At 33.7% G+C, this 21,594-nt stretch overlaps 1 protein-coding gene across 5 annotated transcripts in view; it reads left to right on the top strand.

The window, feature by feature from the left end:
- The window catches only part of LOC148283512 (diacylglycerol kinase theta), a 127,289-nt gene that overhangs the window by 79,924 nt on the left and 25,771 nt on the right, over window positions 1–21,594 (top strand). For 3 of the 5 annotated variants that reach the window (XM_088243755.1, XM_088243756.1, XM_088243757.1), the window contains exons 5-6: window positions 2,301–2,469; window positions 8,122–8,313. In XM_088243755.1, the coding sequence (XP_088099881.1) occupies window positions 2,301–2,469; window positions 8,122–8,313 (361 nt within the window). The remainder of the gene's footprint in view (window positions 1–2,300; window positions 2,470–8,121; window positions 8,314–21,594) is intronic. The other 2 variants (XM_088243758.1, XM_088243759.1) reach the window with 1 other exon arrangement.

Raw genomic sequence — 21,594 nt, 5'->3', positions numbered from 1 at the left:
TATTTTGAATCTTCTCTACCCCCTAGAGAATGGTGAAATTGGGACTTTTATCGGTTTTTTTTCGTTGTTGCTCAGGCAATATCTGTTGAGTGATTTATTTTTTTAAAGTATTTTTAACTTTTTTTAAGATTTCACAATTTTGTTTCAACAAAATATATTTTAATATTTTATTAAAATTACGTATTAATCCTTTTGCTCATGAATAAAAATGTATTTAAAAATAAAATCCATCATCAAAAGATACATTGTTGAAATTATCTCCTTAAAAATATTCAAAATGTCACTTAACAGATATATTTTTATGTTTTTTAAAAAGAAATATTTGCGTTCTTATGATTTACCCAAATATTTAATTTTGAGAGCCATTTTCAACGAGTTGTAAATAACTAGAAAATGGAATCAAGTTGGGGTAGAGTGGGATTCGAACCACGGACCTTCGGTCCGTGAGTCCGAGACACCAGCCACAGGACCACAACCCGATTTCACATATTGCCGGCGCAAAGACGATATAATAGCCACACTGTTTATTAAACGTCAAATGATGTGTAAAACTTTTTCAAAAACTGAAAAAAACTAATGCGGTTTGGTCAATTCAACCTAATTAAGTGTTTCGAGTAATGCTTAAGGTCGCTATAATGATTTAAATAAAAATCCTTATGTTTGATTTCACGTGTTCATATTTATTTGACTTTAATTCATCAGTGTGGCCAGATATGAAACAAAATGTAAACGCATGCAAAAAATACAAATCTATAAATTAATCACTCTCTAGGGGGTAGAGAAGGTTCAGAAGGGCTGGTATTCTGAACGGAATTGCGCGCGAAAACATCGCTATGTTAGCGTGTAAAATTGCGTTTTCTACGCGCCCTTTTGCTTTCAGAATATCACTCCAAGTAGCCTAATTTTTTCAACAACTTTTTTGTTGAAAATATTTATTTATTTCTTTGGCATAATCCTATGCCATAATGTTAAGAATGTATCAAATTTATGAAAACATTTTTCTGCAAATTCTTTCAATGACTATTCATATTTGTATTTGTGTTTCCCTCGAGCAAACAACAATTCATTCGCTCTATAGTTTAATAATCTTCTATACTTAGGTCAGTTTGCATGTGTGCTTTTTGCTATTTATTCGTTTATTTCCAGAAATGACCACAAAAATCCAATTTTCTTGCGTTACATTTTACATGCATTCCTTCTCCTAACTCCCCGCTGTACCTCCCCGCTAATAGGTTGCGTGACTTTAGATCAGTGCTATTCAACCTGTAGCAGTAAGAGGAGCGGGATATCATACATCACCCTTTCGCAACAGTATGAAAAATGTGTGAATATCGCAGAAAACACGAAATATTATGAAACAGTTTTATAAACACTACCCAATAATATTTTTTGTATTCCTATTTATAGCATTTTATCTAGGGTATTCCTGGTACCCCCCCCCCCCTCCGATCTCTTGGATTTTTTTCCGCTTAGGCTCGGAAAGGTTAAACTAATTTACCGAAAAATTCATGTTTCTTCACAATCGAACCGCGAAAATAGCAAAACATAGATACTTCAAAAGCTTTCATTGTACCCCTCACTCATTGACATATTAATACATAGATGCGCCCTATATAATAAAATATTTAAACAAATAGTTTACATCTGAAAGAATTAACTCCCTCACTGCCCTACTCTAACTATACCCTTCTCCAAGCCGCAGGGTGAATCCACTCACCCCTGTTCGAGCGGTGGATGCAAATGTCGAGACCGCCATAAGGACATAATATAAGAGAATTTATTTTATTTTATCTCTTTCATGTCAAAATTTATTAAATTATTTTTTTCCTTTCCATACAAGATGTTTTTTTTTTATTCGCTTTAAACCTTATTACTATTATGGCTAATTTTTAAATTTTATATGGTAGAATTGGCTCTGCATTATTATTTATTTTTTTATTTCAAAATACAAAAATGTACAAAACATAATTGTATTCCCATAATTTAAGGAAATTATTTTTTAGTGTAATTAGATTTCCATTCGTAGACTGGTAAGAAATTGATTAAAGGTGAATAGGCAGGAGGTTATATTGAGTAGAGGCAAGGTAGAGGAGCGACCTCAATCCAAATTTAGAGGAGTGTACAGGGGGTAAATGTAGACAGTTATGAGACGTGCGCAATGGTTATGTTTATCACTGTTGAATGTAAGCGTTAAATTTGAATTTAATTTATGTTGCAATATTTGTAAAAAAGTGTTAGTTCATAAGCTTCCGATTTCCTTTAAAAGACAAAAAAGTAACGATACATCTCACGTATTGCAGTGTCATGGAGGGTGCCGCTGCCTGGTCCCGGCCGAGTGCATGTTCGGCATGCTGCAGCCCATCTACCTGCCGCCCCACGCAGTATCCGTGCCGCGAGCCCCCGTGCCCCTGGAGGCCCTCATCGGAGTGCAGCCGCGGCCCCCGCCCATCCAGAGAGAGTACTCCTGCCGTGAGTCCACCTTGTCTGCTACCCGTCCACCTCACAGCATACACACTCTGGAATTCACACTGTAGTTTTATCAGAGAAAAGGTGACGCCACATACAGCTCGCCACATTAAAAGATCTTGTAGCCTCTTTTCTGGTCTGGTCTTGAACGGTTGATTCAATTGTTTACAAAAGATTTGGGTTATTTAAAATTTACACTCACTTATTTCAATGCCACCCCTATCAGCATCAATACACCTAAATATATTTAGTTGATTTGTCTATTACCCTCAATCCAATATTCCTGATTCTGACAGCGATAATGTACGAGGATGGGAGGAGTAGGGATACTGCTCACCACACTAGAAAAACTGCCCAAAGGTAGCTCTCTTCAATCTGATGGGGATGGTATTATAATAATTAACTTTGTGTTTAAAGAAACTATAAGATATTGAAAGCGGCCCATTTGTGTTGTCATTATTAAAAGCTATACTTCTTATACCCAATTCCACCTCAACCCCAAAAAAAATTTTTTTTTCGCAGAGGGTAGACTGAAATAATTTGCTACCCAAAGTCATTTTTGTTTCTTCTCTGTTTAAAAGAGACCAATATATATTGACACAGGCAAAATCTGCTAGCCAATATGATAATAAGTAATGTAATCTAATACAATAAATACACTGGAACCTCTTTTTACAATTTAAAAAAAAAAAAAACAGAAAAATAACATGATACAAAAATTCTATTCAAAAATATTTTAAACGTTAATTTAACAATGCTTAATTGTAATATAATTATACTATTTATTATTGGAATGCCCTACATTGATCTTTTACTTACTTGGCGTAAGAAATACATTAGTGAGATAGTTTATAATCTTTGTTACGATTTTTTAAAGTATTTTTATGTCGTGTTTTATTAAAGAAAAAAAATAAGGCACAATAAATAGTAAACCATTTAATTTTTTCGAAATCCCGAATTTATTTTTATCCAAAGAACCCATACTGCATTGTTCTTTTTTAGTATCCTTTTTTTACACGGTACTGTTAAAAATGTGTAAAAAGAGTTTTCAGTGTAAAGATATCCTGTAATACTATGGGTAATTATTAAAGCATTTGATATATTAAATCCGCTTTGATTACGGCGAAGTCACTTTTGTAACCTCTATAAAATTACTGTGTGAATTCCGACTGATACCAATTCCACACATATTCCAATTACACTTCATATTTTACATTGAATTTATGTTGTTTAATACTATTTATATGCACCACAATAAAAAAATACTTTTGTTAAATATTGCGATATGAAAAAAACGATGTTAAAAGTTCATTTTTTATTAGAGGGGCACAAAATATTGCAAGATGGAATGTACAGGGAATTTCAGTAAATAGAGATAAATGAACGCATGGGAGAACAGCAAATAAAAACTTGTTCTCGAATTTAATAAGTAGTTTTTCTATTTCACATGAATCCTTAATCACAGACAACCAATGAGTTATGTGTTAAAAATTACATTCGTATCATGTGACTTGCAAATGGCGACAGTTTTGTCGTACATTTGTGTCTAAATCTATGCATTGATTATTGGTATTTATTCCATACATGACCATTTTCATGCAGCCAGCTATTTCTATATTTATATATTTTGCTATTGTAGCAATATACCCGCCATGTTTGCGGTCCGAAAAAAATCTAAAATGTGGTGCTGAATAATAGTTAATACCGGAAATAATTCAAACAAGAATTGCCTGCACTGTCTGCTTCCGACACTGAACATGATAAACATTTAGGCACACGGGCAAAGCGGAAGATACGGCATCACTATAACACTGCCTAAAGAGGCTGCTGATTCAAAATCTTTCAATACCTCAGAGTGATAATGCGTAACCTAGAGAGGAGCCCAAACGTAGGAAAACCATTCAATGACTATTGGGTAGTATTAAGTTAGCTACAGTTCGCAGCAAAACAATGGGCCGTACTCAGGTCGAGAATTGCCAAATGGATATTAATTTGCATAATTTGCATACGAACCGGTGAATTTATTATTGCAGGGTTATTCCGATTTATTTTTCAATAATTCGCCTATATTTATTTTATAAAACTTTAAATACATGTGTGTGTTTATTTTTTATTTATTTTTTCACAATATACTTATGTTAAATTTATTGAGACATAAATCCCACCTCCATGGAACCAAAGTCCTGTGTTGAGTTTGTTTGTTTGTCCGTCACATCTCCGAAACGGCGAGTCGTGGCAGCCTGAAATTCGGACACGTCATTTTTAGATGCGATTGCTATTTTCGAGTAAAATTTGAATCGACCTCTACTCGATAAAAACTTAAATTTTATATGGATGCTTAGTGCGGCCCTGACATATTGCCCATAATCAACTGTCATTATCGACAGTAAACATATTTTAATTCACAAATTTATCCCCTAAATTGAAAAAATATTGTATCTGAAGTGAATATGTTAATATAAGGAAACTTTTTAAGCAACATAATACCTTCACGTGTCGGGACAATAAATGCCAAAAATCAATGTAAATCATGGGAAAATATTCGAAATCAATAACCTGTGAAAACTGTCTCCTTTAACACCCATGACGCTCCCTCCTACTGCTGCAACCAAACATACTGCAATTCACCATAGTCGATTTTTATTTATTATAACGTAAATATCCAAGTTATTTACAAACAAAGCCAAGCACAGCTACAAAAGCATCCGATCGAACCGTTATGTTTATGTTGTCAAATAAAACAAAATGGCCACCAATTGGTTGCTAACCAACAAACCAACATCGCTTGCGTTCTATGAAACATAGTGATAGGGCTTCTCTCTAGGTTACGCATTATTACTCTGAGCTCAATACCCATTCTGTAATAATTAAAATACCTAATAATAGTATTAAGTCGTGGAATGCGCATGTCGTAATGGAACTGTATGTCGTGTCCCCCTGCTTTTCTTGTGCCTGCGTTTCGTCTCAACATTCTCCCAAAGAGATATCAAACGATTTTGGGCACGCAGTTCCATATTGTAACTCCCTCGCAACTTTTAACATGATTTAAGTCGTCCAAAAACCGATCCAACGAAAATCAATCTTTAGCCCAAAAATATGTATAATATGTTCACAAATTATATTTTCCTTGCTAGGTACTTGTTGATTAAATATCAAAGTAGTTACTTTTGTCTCGATTTTTTTATATATTATATTATTATGAAGAAATAGCTAATTTGAATTAATTCTTATATATATTTTTATAATGATGATTTTAGTCCGTAGATTTTTGTGGAAATTTAAATTATCTTAAGATTACTTAGTATTGTAGGTATTTTTAATCATAATAATCTATTAGTTTCTTGACTTCTCCACCATTATGCCATTTCTGCAATCTCAGTACAATACGAAGTAACATTGAACTAAGGTGATTCTGAAGTCTTGAATTATTTAAGTGACACATATATTTTTAAACACCTAGTTGCTTTGTAGCGGAAATACTATGTAGGTATGCATTTTACGCTTTTACGCTCAACACACGTCACTCATTTTGATGTAAAGATGATTTTTTGTAAAATGTGCGTAAGTGACATACGTTTATACTGTCAGTATTAGAACTAAGAGACTTAATTTGATTTGTTGTACGTATAGTAATAGTGCAATTGGACAGTATCCATCATTATGACACGAAGTGCATTGAAAGTAGAACATCCTTACTGAGACTTACGTATTATAATGTGATGATGAGAGATTTACCCGTATTTGTCGAAATAGTCATCCCAAATTCTTTTATGAAAAATTTGAATATTGATACGAAATTTTAATGTTTTTTTTTTTTTATCTTATAAGTGCATGGATTGGCAGTACGTAGCGCATAAAAAAGCATAGCCTGTGTGTGGGTATACTGATTGAATCGGTTTTACGTAACAGCACGATTGTATGTACAAATTTACACATGCATAAATATATACAAACACATATATACAAACACATATATGCAAACACATATATGCAAACACATATATATATACATATATAAAAAATACATAATCATTCCCTTTCCGCACCTAATGGTGCATGGGGCACTGCATTGGTAAGCCAATCGCAGCGTATCTTGATCATTTTTGTTGCATGAAAAGAAGGTGATCAGTCTTACGCTTCAGTTGCCAGTCAGACAATGAAATATTCTCGTGTAAAAACACCCTTTTAAATAATATTTCATATCAACCATGTCGGGAATCGAACCCGAGACCTTTTGCATGGCAGGCAAATGCGCTGACCATTACACCACGAGGCCGACCAATATAAAAAAATAATAAAAAAATACACATTGGTGTTATGTAATCAATCATTATTCCCTTAGAGCATCTAATGGTGCATAGGGCACTGCATTGGTACACCAACCGCGGCGTATCTTGATCATTTTTGTTACATGATAGTAAGATGATCAGTCTTACGATTCAGGTGCCAGTAAAGGGAATAAGAAATATTTTAGTCTATAAATACATCTCGCCCACCACATACCGCACACCGCATCTGAGGACTCCTTAGCGGTGCCCACATACACGGAAAAGTTGCTCGTTGCTGAACGAGAAAAGCTACCCGAAAGAGCTATCTGTAATTTGGTGGCCTTGGCATTTTTGTGCTGAAAGAATGTAATCCAGAAGTCCATAATATGCACTTCTTTGGATTGAGAAAAGAGGGATGCGAATTCTTCACTGACTGGGATTAAATTGATTGGACATAATCATTTCACCAAAATGATTACAAAACTTTTTAGAAGCTTTGAAATTATTTTTGGAAGCTGTATATATATATTTTTTATTTATTTTTTTTGCAATATACGTAAGAGGTTAAACAGAGTATTGAAAAATAAAGGATAATTACATAGAAATTAAATACATATTAACAGTAAAAATAGTAAACAAAAAAATCCCACAAAGGCATGGCCTGTTCGTGGGTATACAAGAAATGTTTATGAATTTTTTGCTCCTATAATAAATAGACTGGTATAATATTTTTGTATAATATAAGAAAGAGAAAAGAAAATATTATGTAAAAGATTAGAAGGTAATTTTTTATTTCATAGCAATTAAAAGAGGAAATAAAAAATGTAAAAAAACACAAAAATATTATAATATAAAGGGCAACAAAATATATCATAGAAAAAAAGAGTTAATGTTTTTAGTTTGAATCTCAGATAGTGCGTGTTTTTTAAAAGCTTGGGATTAACGAAATATTATCAGTAAAAAGTAATTAAAAATTTTTGGGCCTATAAAATATGCATGTCTCTGTGCTAGCCTCTTTTTACAATGTAATATCCGACAGGACCTGTAACATGACCACGGATAGTTGCGAGAAGCTCCATTCGGTAATTACACCACGAGGCGAACAATATGATTAATCAGACAACTAAAAATTTCGAATCAGCATTTTGTTTTTTGTCAGAAAATTAAATTTGACGATATCGACAAATATGGGTACCTGATTATCTTGCTGTTCCATTGTAATGTAGGGCCAGAGATCAATGTCTAACTAAATAAGGTAGAGGATGGAGGGAGTGCGAGAGCTCGGGTATAATGTGTGAGCAAGTCCTCTGCAGAGGCAGGAGCGCAGAACGGTAGGGTGGGGGGCGCAGAAGGGCGGGCGGAAGTGACTTGTTGGTGGGCATTTTAGCGGAGCTGCGCTCGCTGTCTCGCTGGGGCGGCGGCGGGGGGGGCGCGGTGGGGGCGGCGGCGGCGGGGCGCAGCGCCCCTGACGTGCGCGCCCCCCTGGGCTGGGGCCGCCTGGTGCTGCCCGCCGTGCTGCGGCGGCTGCTGCCGCGAGCCTGCGCCCCCCACTGCCAATACTCGCCCCCCTACTCGAGAGGTACTCCGGTGTTCCCCCGCCCACGCAACGCGCGTCTTCGCTATCTTTACCCCGTCCTGTTCTCGATTGCGAAGGTGGGGCGGTCCCGGATGGTTGTTGCATCGTACACTTGTAATCGCGACCCTGGCAACCGTCGACTTTTTCCAATCATTTATATATATTCTTTGCCTAATATTGCAGCCAGCTATAAAAAAGTGAAACTGAGATAATTGCACTCTTGTGGAAAGAGTGAATAATTCAATCTGCACAACAGTTAGAATGTTTTTTACTTTGACAAATGATAAATAATTCATACATTCATTTTTTTACAACGCAAAAAAGAATTAATTATGTATTTGACCAGTTTTAATATTTTTTAAAGTCTGGCTTACCACTCAACCAAAAATATGTATTTTGCAGAAAACAGCCAGAAATAAAACACCTCATTGTATTTAAACATTATTTTTACTACGTGTATTTTTACGAGTTTATAAAATTTAAATACTTACGTATTCATTCGCTTTAATTTATTTATTTACATACTTACACATTATTTGAGACATAAGTCCCAACTCCATGGGACTAAAAGTCCTGTGTTGAGATGGGACGAGCATTTAGTTGACACAGACAAATTAGTAATTCACCACAAATAAGAGAATATATTTAAGGGAATTAAATTTCTGAGGGCATTAATCTTTCAATCGGCATCTATACTTTAAGATTTTTCTTATGCTTTGGATGTTTTCTGCATATTGAGAAATGCCGTTTTTGTGATCCAACACTATTTTCAGAAGGCAATTATTACATATTTTTGTATGAAAGCTGCCTAGCTGTTTTTAGCAGAATAAAGAATTTACCTTACTAAACCCGATAGCGCCAAAATATAATTTTTTCAACATTTTGGACTGGCTGCTTTCTGTACAACTAAGTTCAATTGTAATAAATTGGCAAGCCTAGTTGTGCATTCCATTTTGGTCAACCATTACACGAGATATAGGCGCACCAGCAAAGTCCATCTACATCTAATGATAACAGTGATTAGCTTATACAAATTACTTTAAAACAAATTGAAGATTGGCCTGACGAAGGAAATAGTTATATTTTTTAAATTAATCGATATTAGTAAGGTTATTTTAATGATTTGCGGCAGTGAATATATTTTCGGTTGACAGATATTAAGTGCAGATTTATGGTAAAATCATTTGATCTTTGTTGCGCCGGCAATATATGTATATTGCAAAATTTATTTTTTAAAAGTGTTTTTAATTTTGTAAAGATTATACAATTTTGTTTCAACAAAATGTATTTTAATACTGCAATTTTCCTTTTTGCTATCAATTAAAAAATATGTAAAAGAAAATCCACCATCAAAAGGTACATTGTGTTTTATAATCTCCCGAGCAATGAAGATATTCAGTGGTTTTTTTTATAGACTATCAAACTAACTAAACTAAACTAAAAACTTGGCGGCATCCGTGGTTTAGTGACTTGACTCTCACACGGAAGATTCCGGGTTCGATACCCGAAGAGGACACAAATATTAAAATGTGTTTTTTCTCAAGCCAGGGGTTCTGCGATGTAATTTGCCACTGCAATTGCGCCTCCTGACCTGTTGCGGTGCAAAAAAATTTTTTTAAATAAGCCAAATTAAAAATATAAAAAAATGTATCGTATTATCAGCGCTATGACTTTTTAAAGTTCTGTATTTTTTCAATCGTTACAAGTTCTTATCGGTGAGTTCTGCTGATTGGTGAGTTGTATCACAACACTATCATTGGTTGTTTCGGAAGAGCAGTAATGTAGTTCAAAGTAGTTCAATTTATTAAAATCATTTCTATATTTATTTCATACATTTTTGAGAAACTTCGCTGTACATTTAAATGGTCTAATTTTTACCGCGTGTACAAGACATTTTTTAAATCTAATTTCCCATAGCACTGAACTTCCCTATTTTAAAAATATTAATTAACATATATTACCGGCACAACGACGTTATTTCACTAAGCTCTACATTTTCCATGAACCTCTTGCAAAACTGTAATAAATGAATTGATAATAATAATAAAACTTTATTAACCAAAATACGAGTATATACGATATGATAAATACAAAAAAATTAAACAAAGGTAAAGGTGGTTAAATGGCGGAATTATTGCCACTAGAAATTTCTTATAGTCTGACCTTTACAAATAAAAAGTACAATGATAATTCAAATGAAATTATAATAAAAAATGTGAAAAAACACCAACAGTAAAAACATTATATCATTTATGGTATTGCTTACATTATTTACTTTTAATACATTTTAAATTATACAATTGTAAACAGCTATTCCGAATGAGGAACTTCAGCCCTACGGGAAATTGGATACAAAAAATGTTTTCTTACGGCAAAATTTTTGAAAATATACGAAAAAATTCTTTGAATATATTTTAATAAAAATGAACTACCATGAACGGCGTTCATGTGAATCAATCAATGATAAGAGAGTTGTGGAAGATTTCCGGTTTACGGTAATTCAACGGACTAATCAGAAGAACCGATCGAGAAAAAGCGGAAGACAACTTGAAACGCTTAATTTCAAAAACATTAAAAAAATTATGGCGCTGATAATACATTTGAATTTGCTGGAGAGACCACATCACTAATTACGAGGTTCTCAATAAAATCGAAGAAGGTAGGCACCTAATCAAAACCATCTCAGAGAGGCGAGCCCGATGGATCGGCCACATTATGCGCCATGAGGGTCTCCTGCACGACATCAGAGAGGGAATGGCTGAGGGGACAAATTATAGAGGGCGCCCCCGACGGGAATATTTAGAGCAAGTGCGCGAAGATTTTAACTGCGCCTCTTATGTCGAGCTGAAGAGGGCTGGAGAAAATAGAGATCAATGAAGGACGAGATGCAGGACTTTGCTGCAAACCAATCCCCGAGATTGAGACTGCAAAGAAGAATACAGAGATACATGAAAATCAAAAAATAATAATTTTGGCTTAGTTTAATAGTCTATTAACAAATATATTTTTAAACCATTAAACTTCATCATTGCATAATGGACTCAGTGGTTTTCTCATGCAAGATATTGTTGAAAAATATAGACCTTTTTGACAAAGTCTACCATTAAGCTGTACTAATAAGTTTTACCTGTCAACCCACAGTATATTGTTTGTCTAAAATTGCTGCCATAACATGCTTACCATGCCGTATGGATTTTCATCGTCGTGGGAAATGGCCAGTCACGTGATATCACGCAGTGGGCTCGTGGTATACATCAGCAGTGAATGTACTTCGGTTAGGTTAGGTTAGTGATTTTGGACAATGAATATACATAAATGATTAAACCTGGGAAATTCCTACTTTACGACGTGAACATGTCTCAACTTTATTAGGAGTGTTAAAAAATCATTCACTTTGATGATTGATAAGATCTTATTACTGGGTCATTTCAACAGCATTGTTCAACAGATTCCTGAAGCTATGGTTTCCTAGGACAGTGGTGCTCATATCTTAACGGTCGTAATGAACGGCGATGTGGTGGACAGCCGTCGTAACGGTGACTAAAGAGTGGTTTCTTCGGAAACCACTCTCTAATTACTCGCCGTTACGATGGATGTCACCGTTCACTACGGCCGTTAAGATACGGGCACCGCTGTCCTAGGAAACCATAGCTTTACTGACTATCTCGAAAACTCTTTTCCAACAGTGTAGCCGCATGGAGCACTTTACAATGTGTCATGTTCAGTGCTGTTTTTGCAGTTTCTTCCTTTTTGCATTCTAGTGATAACTATCCATTATATATTACATACAAAACCTCAATGTATTCATTTACAAAGTGCCTCATGTTCACTCGCATTTGTGTTATAATCGCACGCAAGTCCTTGCAACTTCCAACACGTTCACCTCACCTCGCAACAGTACCAGGATATAAAGGAAGACGCGTGGTGTTTGGTTGTTCGCCGATGTAAAGACTGTTATTAGTTCGCACCACCTTTAACGAGTGTAATACATGTGAGTGGCTGCAACGAAACTCGCAACATTAGCCTGAAGGGAACTACCGGCCTAGTATCAGCTCTCAGAAACTTGGAACACTCACCAATATAGTGCACTGCGCCTCTAAACGCAAGAACAAAACTAAAAGTTGTTTCAATAGACCGCAATTATGAGTGTTCCACAGTTTCTGCATGGAACTGCGATCAATCTTTTTACCTGTCTCTACTTCTTTTACATTCATCAATTATGTAAATGCAGACAGAGAGAAAAATAAAACTTAATCTACATATTTTCGCAGGAGACGTTGGGTTACCTTTTTTATTGAAGCCTGTGTAAACAAATATGAACATGTTATCAATTCGTTGGTGATTTACAATAATTAATCTGAATATCGATAGCTTAGACCTTGTCACATGAGTCTACATAAAATACAGGACTCGATATTATGTCTCAATTTTTTTTTAATGTTTTAAATTATAAAACAGTATATATTATATGTTTAAATTTTATTTTCAATTACCTGTATTGTGTATTGTATATTGGCATTTGGATGTTTTTAAAAAAAATTCAAGTAACCTAACAACTCCAGTTAAATATGTAAATGCGCACGTCAGTGTAAAATATGTTTTATTTGGTAATGTATCCCAAATAAAACACGTTGATTGGATTTTAATTCTACTTTATTTTTAAAAATATACAAGAGGGTATATTGTGACGCGTTTCGTCTTGTTAGGATATTTTTTAACATTTTCAAACAGTTTGAAACTGTCCTAACAAAACGAAACGCGTCACAATATACAAACAGTTTGAAAATGTCCTCACTAGACGAAACGCGTCACAATATACCTTCGTGTATATTTCAAAAAATAAAATAGAATTAAAATCTAATAACCGTGTTTTATTTTGGATACATTACCAAATGTAATATGGAATTCTACCAATTGTCTGCATTCACAAAAATTAAGTCAAATATATTTTCTAAGAGATTGGTTGCATGATTCTTGCTGTGAGAGTTTGTGTGTGTAGGGTGGTCTATTTGGCTATGTGTTTGGCTGTTTGGTCTCTGCAACGCTTTGCTTTCGCTGTGCTTTTTGTCACCCGGCCATTAATTTGCTTCAAACGACAGTTAAATATATCGACACGACAACTTCTTATATGTTAACATGTTTAGAATTATCATCCCATAAACACATGCTGATTAATTTTCACCGAATACGTACCTAATAAAATACCGTAAGCAGCGCCGGATCTAGCGGATTCAGCGACCTGTAACTTACTGAAAAGGGACGGGTATCTACACACTTATAAAATAATATGAGCATATTATTCTCCCCCCCCTTGTAAGCAAGTGTCTGGTTCTTTGTGGCAAAGGTAGATCCGGCTCTGACTGTATGAAAAACAGTTAAATATATTTGATCTGTGTTGGATTATTTATATTTAGTCAGAAAATCCTTAACTCTAAGCTTTCCATACACATTTTCTGTTAACTGAAAAATCAATGACTGAATGCAAATATCAATAAATTTATTTATCAAAATATAAAACAAAGAAAAAATATGCCCTGTGCTGACGACATTCAGGTTTTTTTAAAAAGTTTATTAGTAAAGTTAGTTCTTAGGAAAGTAAAAAACATCTAATATAACATGTTCTAAAATATCAATATAACAAAAAAACATACATTTCAAAAATTCAAATTCTAAAATTGTATTAATGTGTTTGTTAATTGAGTAGAGCAGATGGTCGAATGCAACAATCCATTTTATTCCTACGCATTACCCAATTTGTATAACCGTGATAATTTTTTTATCCGGGTGTAAATTTTGAAAATCACTCAATTTTTTTAATCTACTCATCGATTTGTTCATTATGAAATGTTTGTAAAATGCTTGATCGATTTTTGACACATTGCTTTAGAGATGTGTACTTTATCTGGTTCAATACAATGCCACAAAAGTACAATATATCATGATATGTGTCTTGGCTTTGCGGTATATTATTTTTTTCACTTTATGAAAAAATCCTTGGACTAGCTGAAGTCATTGAAATATTTTTTGGGAATTGACGAACTGAAAATTATTTTGCCTTCAGCATCAACTTACATTTTTATTTTACTATTTCATATGTAATGTGTAACGTCATAACATTAATTACTTTTGTGTTATATTGTTCTTAATTTGTCAGATACCATTTTGTCAGATTTAAATTGTGTTGTGTGCTATTAACTTTCATAAAATTGACGATATTTGTCTTGAATTAAGTTAACACTAAAATCTCAGTCGAAGAATTTATATTAGACCTTGACCACTGAGTAAGATTTGTCTCGGTTTAATTACTAAGAAGATTTTTTTACCTATTTCTTTTACATTATACCGCCTTTATCCACTATTGTTTGACTTTTTTTTACTGTGTCCAAAACCGATAGGAAGACCCACGGTCTTTAAAACTGTTTTTTCGGGTATGTGGTGGGAGTACTTTCACTGCAATATTTCACTATCCCTGGGCTGGCACCTTAAGCGTAAGACTGATCACCTCACCTATCAAGACACACTGCATGTACTTTTTCAATGCAGTGCCCTATGCACTATCAGGTGCGGATTAGAGTTTGAAGATGTTTGAATATTTCAAATTTGGCAAATCACTCACATTTTCTTTGGCTATTGTCGCGGACTCACGGATTAGAGATCCGAGGTTTGAATCCCACTCTACCACAACTTGATTCCCATTTTCCTATAGTGATGTGTTTAAAACACGTTGAAAATGGCGCCGAAAGTCGAAATATTTGGGTAAATCATAGGAATGTAAATATTTTTTTAATGAAAAAAATACTTTTAAAAATTTGCCCTTTTAAGAAAATCTTATCAAAAACACGCACCATTCATTATGTAGTGTATATGCAAGTGGAATGAACACTTAAAACTTAGAATTACAAATATTAAGGCCAAATATTTGTTTAGTTTGTCTACACAGAACATTGATTTCTATTGTTAGCGCACTCAAGGAATGTTCATTCAGTTAAGCATAATATTATTTTGAATTGAATGGGTTGATGGATTTGATTGACAATAAATGAGAATTTTTAATCAATGAAAAATAATTTAATATTGTCTTTCAAAATTTCATGTCGAGGGTAAAAAGTATCTGAACTGCTGTCGTAAGCGAAAAGGCAGTTTTTGGACAAAAATCACAAAATGAGTTAATGTTCTACAGGAGATTTCGAACCAATTTTTTTTTTCATAGAGTCCTCATTCAATAAAATATACTCATTATAACAATATTAATACGTTATAAAGAAAACAAAGTTTTAAAACATATTTTGTCCCGATAAACTATTTAATAATTGTTTGTTTGATATAATATATTATAGCAATGAGCAGTAAAAAAAATATTTGGGTACGAAAAACGATTTTTAAGCAATAACACAATATATATATAGAGATCCATTAGTAAAAACTTAGTGCAGATATGACACACAGGTTTTACGCTCTAGAAACAATGAGGAACTTCAGCCCTACGGGAAATTGGATACAAAAAAAGTTTTCTTGCGCGCGGTAAAAATTAGAGCATTAAATTGTAATGCAAAGTTTCTTGAAAATGCACGAAAAACAATTTAAAATATATTTTAATAAAAACGAACTACTTTTAACGACTTCACTAGTTCATACGAATCAACCAATGATAAGAGAGCTTACCGTCAACAGACCGATCAGCAGAGCTGACTGAGAATAAACGGAAGAGAACCTCTGACCTGAAATGCGGAGTAATTTTAGAAATACAAAACTTTAAAAAATCATAATCATACTACGATGCATAAAATTTATTTTTTTTAAATTTTGGCTCAGCCTAATAGACAAATATTAAAAAAAACACGCCGATCTGCCTCATTGACACACTGTGTTTTTACTTATATATATATATATATTTTTTAAATTTGTATTAAGTTCATAAATATTTTAAAAAGTCATATCTCAAAATATAAATTTTGCAAATATCTGCATTTCTGCTTATGGCGGCAGTATTTCTGAAATTGAATTATATGTACCACTTTTCTCAAAAGATTATTTATTTATTTATTTATTTATTGATTTACACGCCCAATGGGCTTTTACATATTTTAGAAATTACATTTAAGTGCAGCAGTGAAACATAAGTATGTAAATTTGGTAAAAATAAAAGATAACATAAGAAAAGCTAAAAGATACAATAATAAGTAAAAATCAGGAAATGTACCAACATAGGTATATGGTACATAGAAAAATATTTAAAAAATTTACATATGAAAACATACACGCATACATATACATACATATAAGTTTATACATTATTAAAGAGATACATGAGAAAAAGAAATAGTAAAAAAAGAAAAATATTAAGAAATTTTACATAAATTAATTTATAACCTTTTGAATACTTAACCTATATTTATATAAAGACAGACAAAATATATCAACTTCACCATACTCGTTACCTAGCCGGTGTAGTCTAGGTATTGGTGAATTGTAATAATAATTGTGACTGCCAGGAGATTCAAAGAATAACGTTAGCTGCCGAGTATTTCGAAGAGGTACTTTCAAGCTGATAACACTAGTTAATTCCGGGACGTCCAATACGCCATTCGCTATTTTATATAAATTTAATAAGTCATTTATAATTCTTCTTTTACATAGAGTTGACATATTTAGTGTACATAATAAATTATCATAATCAATATTTTCAGCGGGTATATTAAGTTTGTAATTGATGAATCTAAGGAATTTACGTTGTACTCTTTCTAACTTTAAAATATGAACATTGTAATAAGGTGACCAAATTGTTGAATTGAATTCTAAATTACTTCTAACCAAGGCAGTAAATAGCACTTTGAGGGTAGTGATGGAATTAAAATCCTTTACGGTTCGCTGCAAATATCCAAGACATTTCATTGCCTTATTAGTGATGGTATCAATGTGAGGAATAAATGTCAATTTTTCGTCAAAAACTATCCCCAAATCCTTTATTTGTGTAACTCTTCCCAGATTGATATTATTAATGTTGTAATCGAATATTATGGGTTTTTTACTTCTTGTAAATGATATTACACAACACTTGTCGACATTTAAATAAAGTTCATTTTTCTGGCACCAGTTGTACAGCCTTACCAAATTAGACTGAAGAACTCCACAATCGGTATCAGAGGTAACAGTTTTTGAAATTTTAAGATCGTCGGCAAAGAGAAGAATGTCTACTTTCTCAAATATCGACACAATGTCATTAACAAACAAAGAAAACAGTACTGGTCCCAGGTGGGAGCCTTGGGGTACCCCACTAGATGCCTCAAACTGATACGAGTTATAACCGAATACTTTTACTAAGATTTTCCTTGATGACAGGTAGCTTTTAAACCATTCCAAGATATTACCAGTAATTCCCAATGAACTAAGTTTGTGTATTAAAATTGTATGAGAAACCTTGTCGAACGCTTTACTAAAGTCAGTATAAATTGTATCAGTCTGATGACGTCTCTCCATTGATGTGATCAACCGATTCTGATGCAACATAAGGTTTGTAAGAGTTGATCTACCAGTTATGAAACCATGTTGTAACGGAGTGATAACTTTACTAATTTCATTGGTGAACTTAGTTAGCAAAACAGATTCCAGTAACTTTGGAATGGCTGACTGAATACAAATGGGTCGGTAATTGGAGACGTCAGTTTTATCTCCTTTTTTATAAATGGGGGTTAAGTATGAGATCTTCCATTTCTTGGGAAAGTTTCCAGTTTTCAAGGACAAGTTAAAAATTTTTGTAAGTGGACCAGTTAAAGAGGGACAACATTGTATAAGAAGAAGTGTAGGGATATTGTCTGGCCCAGCGCTTTTTTTTGGATCTAAGGCACAAATCCCCTTTTTTACATCAGAATCAGTAAATACACAGTCGTTAAAATCAATTAAATCTGTATTATCAATACTGTGTAACCTAGAATTAGAAGTAGAACTATAAACACTGCTAAAGTAATCAGCAAATAAATTGGCAACTTCCTGTGGTGTGTCTGCCATTTTGCGTTTGTAATACACTGTGGACGGAATTCCAGATTCCCTACTGTTAAGAATCTTGGAAAATTTAAAAATATGTTGCGGCTTAGATGCAGCATCGACTTCAAATTTACTTACACAGTCTTGATAACAGGTTTTAGAAAGCTGCTTAGACAAAATTCTCAATTTCGAAAATTCTTCATAATCTTTAATGTCTCGAGACCTTTTAAAATTACTATGAGCAATCTTTTTATGTAGTATAACTTCAATAAGTTTTTTACTAAACCATTTAGGAAAATGACTTGCTATGAATTTAGTTTTAGGCACAGATGACTCAATGGCAGTATCAAGGATATGATAAAATTGTGCAATTATATCGTCTACATTTAAATTTTGATTTAAAAAGTTCCAATCACTGCTAAGGATAAATGAGTTAATGGCAGGAAAATCTGCTTTAAAAAAATTTAATCTAACATCAGAGGTTTTGTACTTTGCTAAGATAAGGGTTCCAAAATTAATGCATAAAGGTGGATGGTATCTATCAATTGGTAAAATATTTTCATTTGCAAGTTGCACTGAAATGTTATCTGAATTAGAAAAAACAAGATCCAAGAGACGAGTAAGACAATTATAAACATAATTTGCTTGACGGAGATTTAAAAACATTGACATTTCAATTATCTCACTTGACCCATGGTCTATGCCATCACTAGATTTAGGGTTGATACCATCTGGATCCCACAGTATATTGGGTAAGTTGTAGTCACCCGTCAAAACTATAGTGGCCTCGGGATACCGCCTTCGTAGACATTCCACTTCCAAATAATGATCTTTGTAGGTTTGCGTATCAGACGAAGGGGGAATATACACACAGCCTATTATTATTTTTTCTCGTTTTGATGAAATCATTACAAAAATTTGTTCAAAATTTTGTTTTTTACATTTGAGCATTCGTGATGAGAACTTAGTCGATACTGCAATCAAAACTCCTCCTCCACGAGATCTGTTAGAAGCAAGTTTATCCCGATCATTTCTATATATCAGGTGGTTGCTAAAACCAAGTTCGGTATTGTCGATGTTGTTGTTCAACCATGTTTCTGTAAATGAGTAGATGTCGAAATTCGTAGTTGGTAATGCAGTTTTAAGTGTCTGTAGTTTTGTTCTCACCCCCCTTACATTTTGATAGTAGAGTTTGATGGATTGTCGTTTTTTGTAAACATCTTTACTATTTTAGGATTGTTATTTATGTATTTTATTGTGATATCAGTCTCGCCGCTTGCTTTTCTACTATCAAGTTCATTACGAAGTTCGATAAGCTGTTTCCTTTGTAATGAAGACTGATCCTGGTACATGCGAATATTATTTTTTAAAAGGTGCTTCCTACTCAGTAGTAGTCGTGACCATTTGACCTCCAAAAATTCAACTTTAATTGCTCGAGGCCTCTCTCCAGTATTTCTTCCAAGTCGGTATATTTTTATTTCTTGACTTTGAACAGAGGAATCAAGCTCAGACAGTATTTTCTTGACAGCAGAATCATCTTCCTTAATAGCTGTGGCTCGGGTCGTAGATTGACTCTCAGGTAAGTTACATAAAACAATATTTTTCTCCCTGTAACTTCTATCTTGGACTTCGGATACTAGATCACAGATATTAAAGACGTCGATATTAGTTGAAGAGGAATACTTCTTAATCGTAGCAACCTCAGTCTCTAATGCGCTCATCTTTACTGCCATTTGTCCTATTGTGCACAAAATTTCGTTGGTTTTTGGGACTACTTTCCCGAGTTGTTCTTTTGTAAATTTATTATTAGGATCCATTAGCAGTGTAGTCAATGCATTTATAGCACGCTTAGCATATTCAACGAAGGATTGAGCTTCCATATTTACTTTTAGTTTTTTTTTTTTTTTTTTAAAGTATAAAATACTTTTTCGTTTTTTTTTAATTGAAAAATGGCACTGCTGTGTTCGCCTGCTTATTATGCTGCGTCATATGAGTAAATTTTGTCATTTTAATTCAAAACCTCTTGTATTGACATGTTCATAAAACCAAAGGATTTAAATCACACAAAATTGTACTTATTTTTACAAATTTTCATTTAATCAAAAATATTTTGAATTTATTCGCATCGACTGGGTTTCACCGCCTAGGTCGCTATTACGATTAAAATATTACAACAGAAATGGAGAATATTTTAGAGAAGATTTTTTTTTTTACATTTTTTTTTTTTTTTGCACCACAACAGGCCAGGAGGCCTAATTACAGTGGTGAATTACATCACAGAGCACCCAGGCTTGAGAAAAATCACATTTTATTTTTTTGTGTTCTCACCGGGAATCGAACCCGGAACCTTCCGTGCGTGAGTCAAGCGTCTTGACCACTACACCACGGAGGCCGCAAGATATAGAAGTCTAGTCATTTACAGGGCTTATAACCTGTCGTTGGCTGGTTTAAGACGCAACATTACCTAGTGTGTAACATTCACTTTTTCCCCTATGCGTGAACCTCCAGATGTATTCAATTCTTCCATCTTTTGACTTCTGTGAAGCTAAAGAGCTAAAACCTTTATTGATGCGGGTGAGATTCTTCTGACTGAATTATTTCGCCTACTAGGCAACGCCTGAAAACATTTATCCTGCATAGCTCCAACAGTTTGACATAACACCTGTCTTTCCTATTTTATTTTAGAATCAAATTAAACTTATGCTCATTTTTATTTTATAAATTCTTTAATAAGGAATTTCAGTGCTACGGAAAAAGCGGTAAAAATTATAGCTTTTAATTGTGCGATGAAACATTTCCAAAATGAATGAAAACATAATAAAAAATAGTTTTAATAAAAATTAACTACTTTGAAACGTCGGCGTCGCAGGTTCAAGAGAACAATAACCAATCAATTATAGCATTGTTTGCAAATCAATCAATTTGCATATGTGTATTTTACGTTTCTGGGTAGCCATGTTTTTCAAAGTTTAGTGTGTTTTGACAGGTACGGGATTGTCCTTTTAAATGTCAAGAAAACTCTTCGACTTGAACTCGTGGCGTCACAGGCGCTGCATTTCAAAATTACAAAATTTTAATAAATCATAGCGACGATAATACAATACAAAAACAACTATTTGGTTAGTTTAATAGTATATTAAGAGGATACGCGTCTTTTTTTTAGAAAAAAGGAAAATATTTGCGTTCTTATTATTTACCCAAATATTTCAATTTCGAGCTAATAACTCACTATTAGAAAATGGGAATCAAGTTGGGGGAGAGTGGGGTTCGAGCTTAGGACCTCTGATCCGTGAGGCCGCAACA

This window comes from Micrasema longulum, unplaced genomic scaffold, assembly GCF_059751315.1.
Source record: "Micrasema longulum isolate JH-2025_06_02 unplaced genomic scaffold, ASM5975131v1 h1tg000226l, whole genome shotgun sequence".
Lineage (NCBI taxonomy): Eukaryota > Metazoa > Arthropoda > Insecta > Trichoptera > Brachycentridae > Micrasema > Micrasema longulum.
This window is presented reverse-complemented; position numbering and strand designations above follow the sequence as displayed.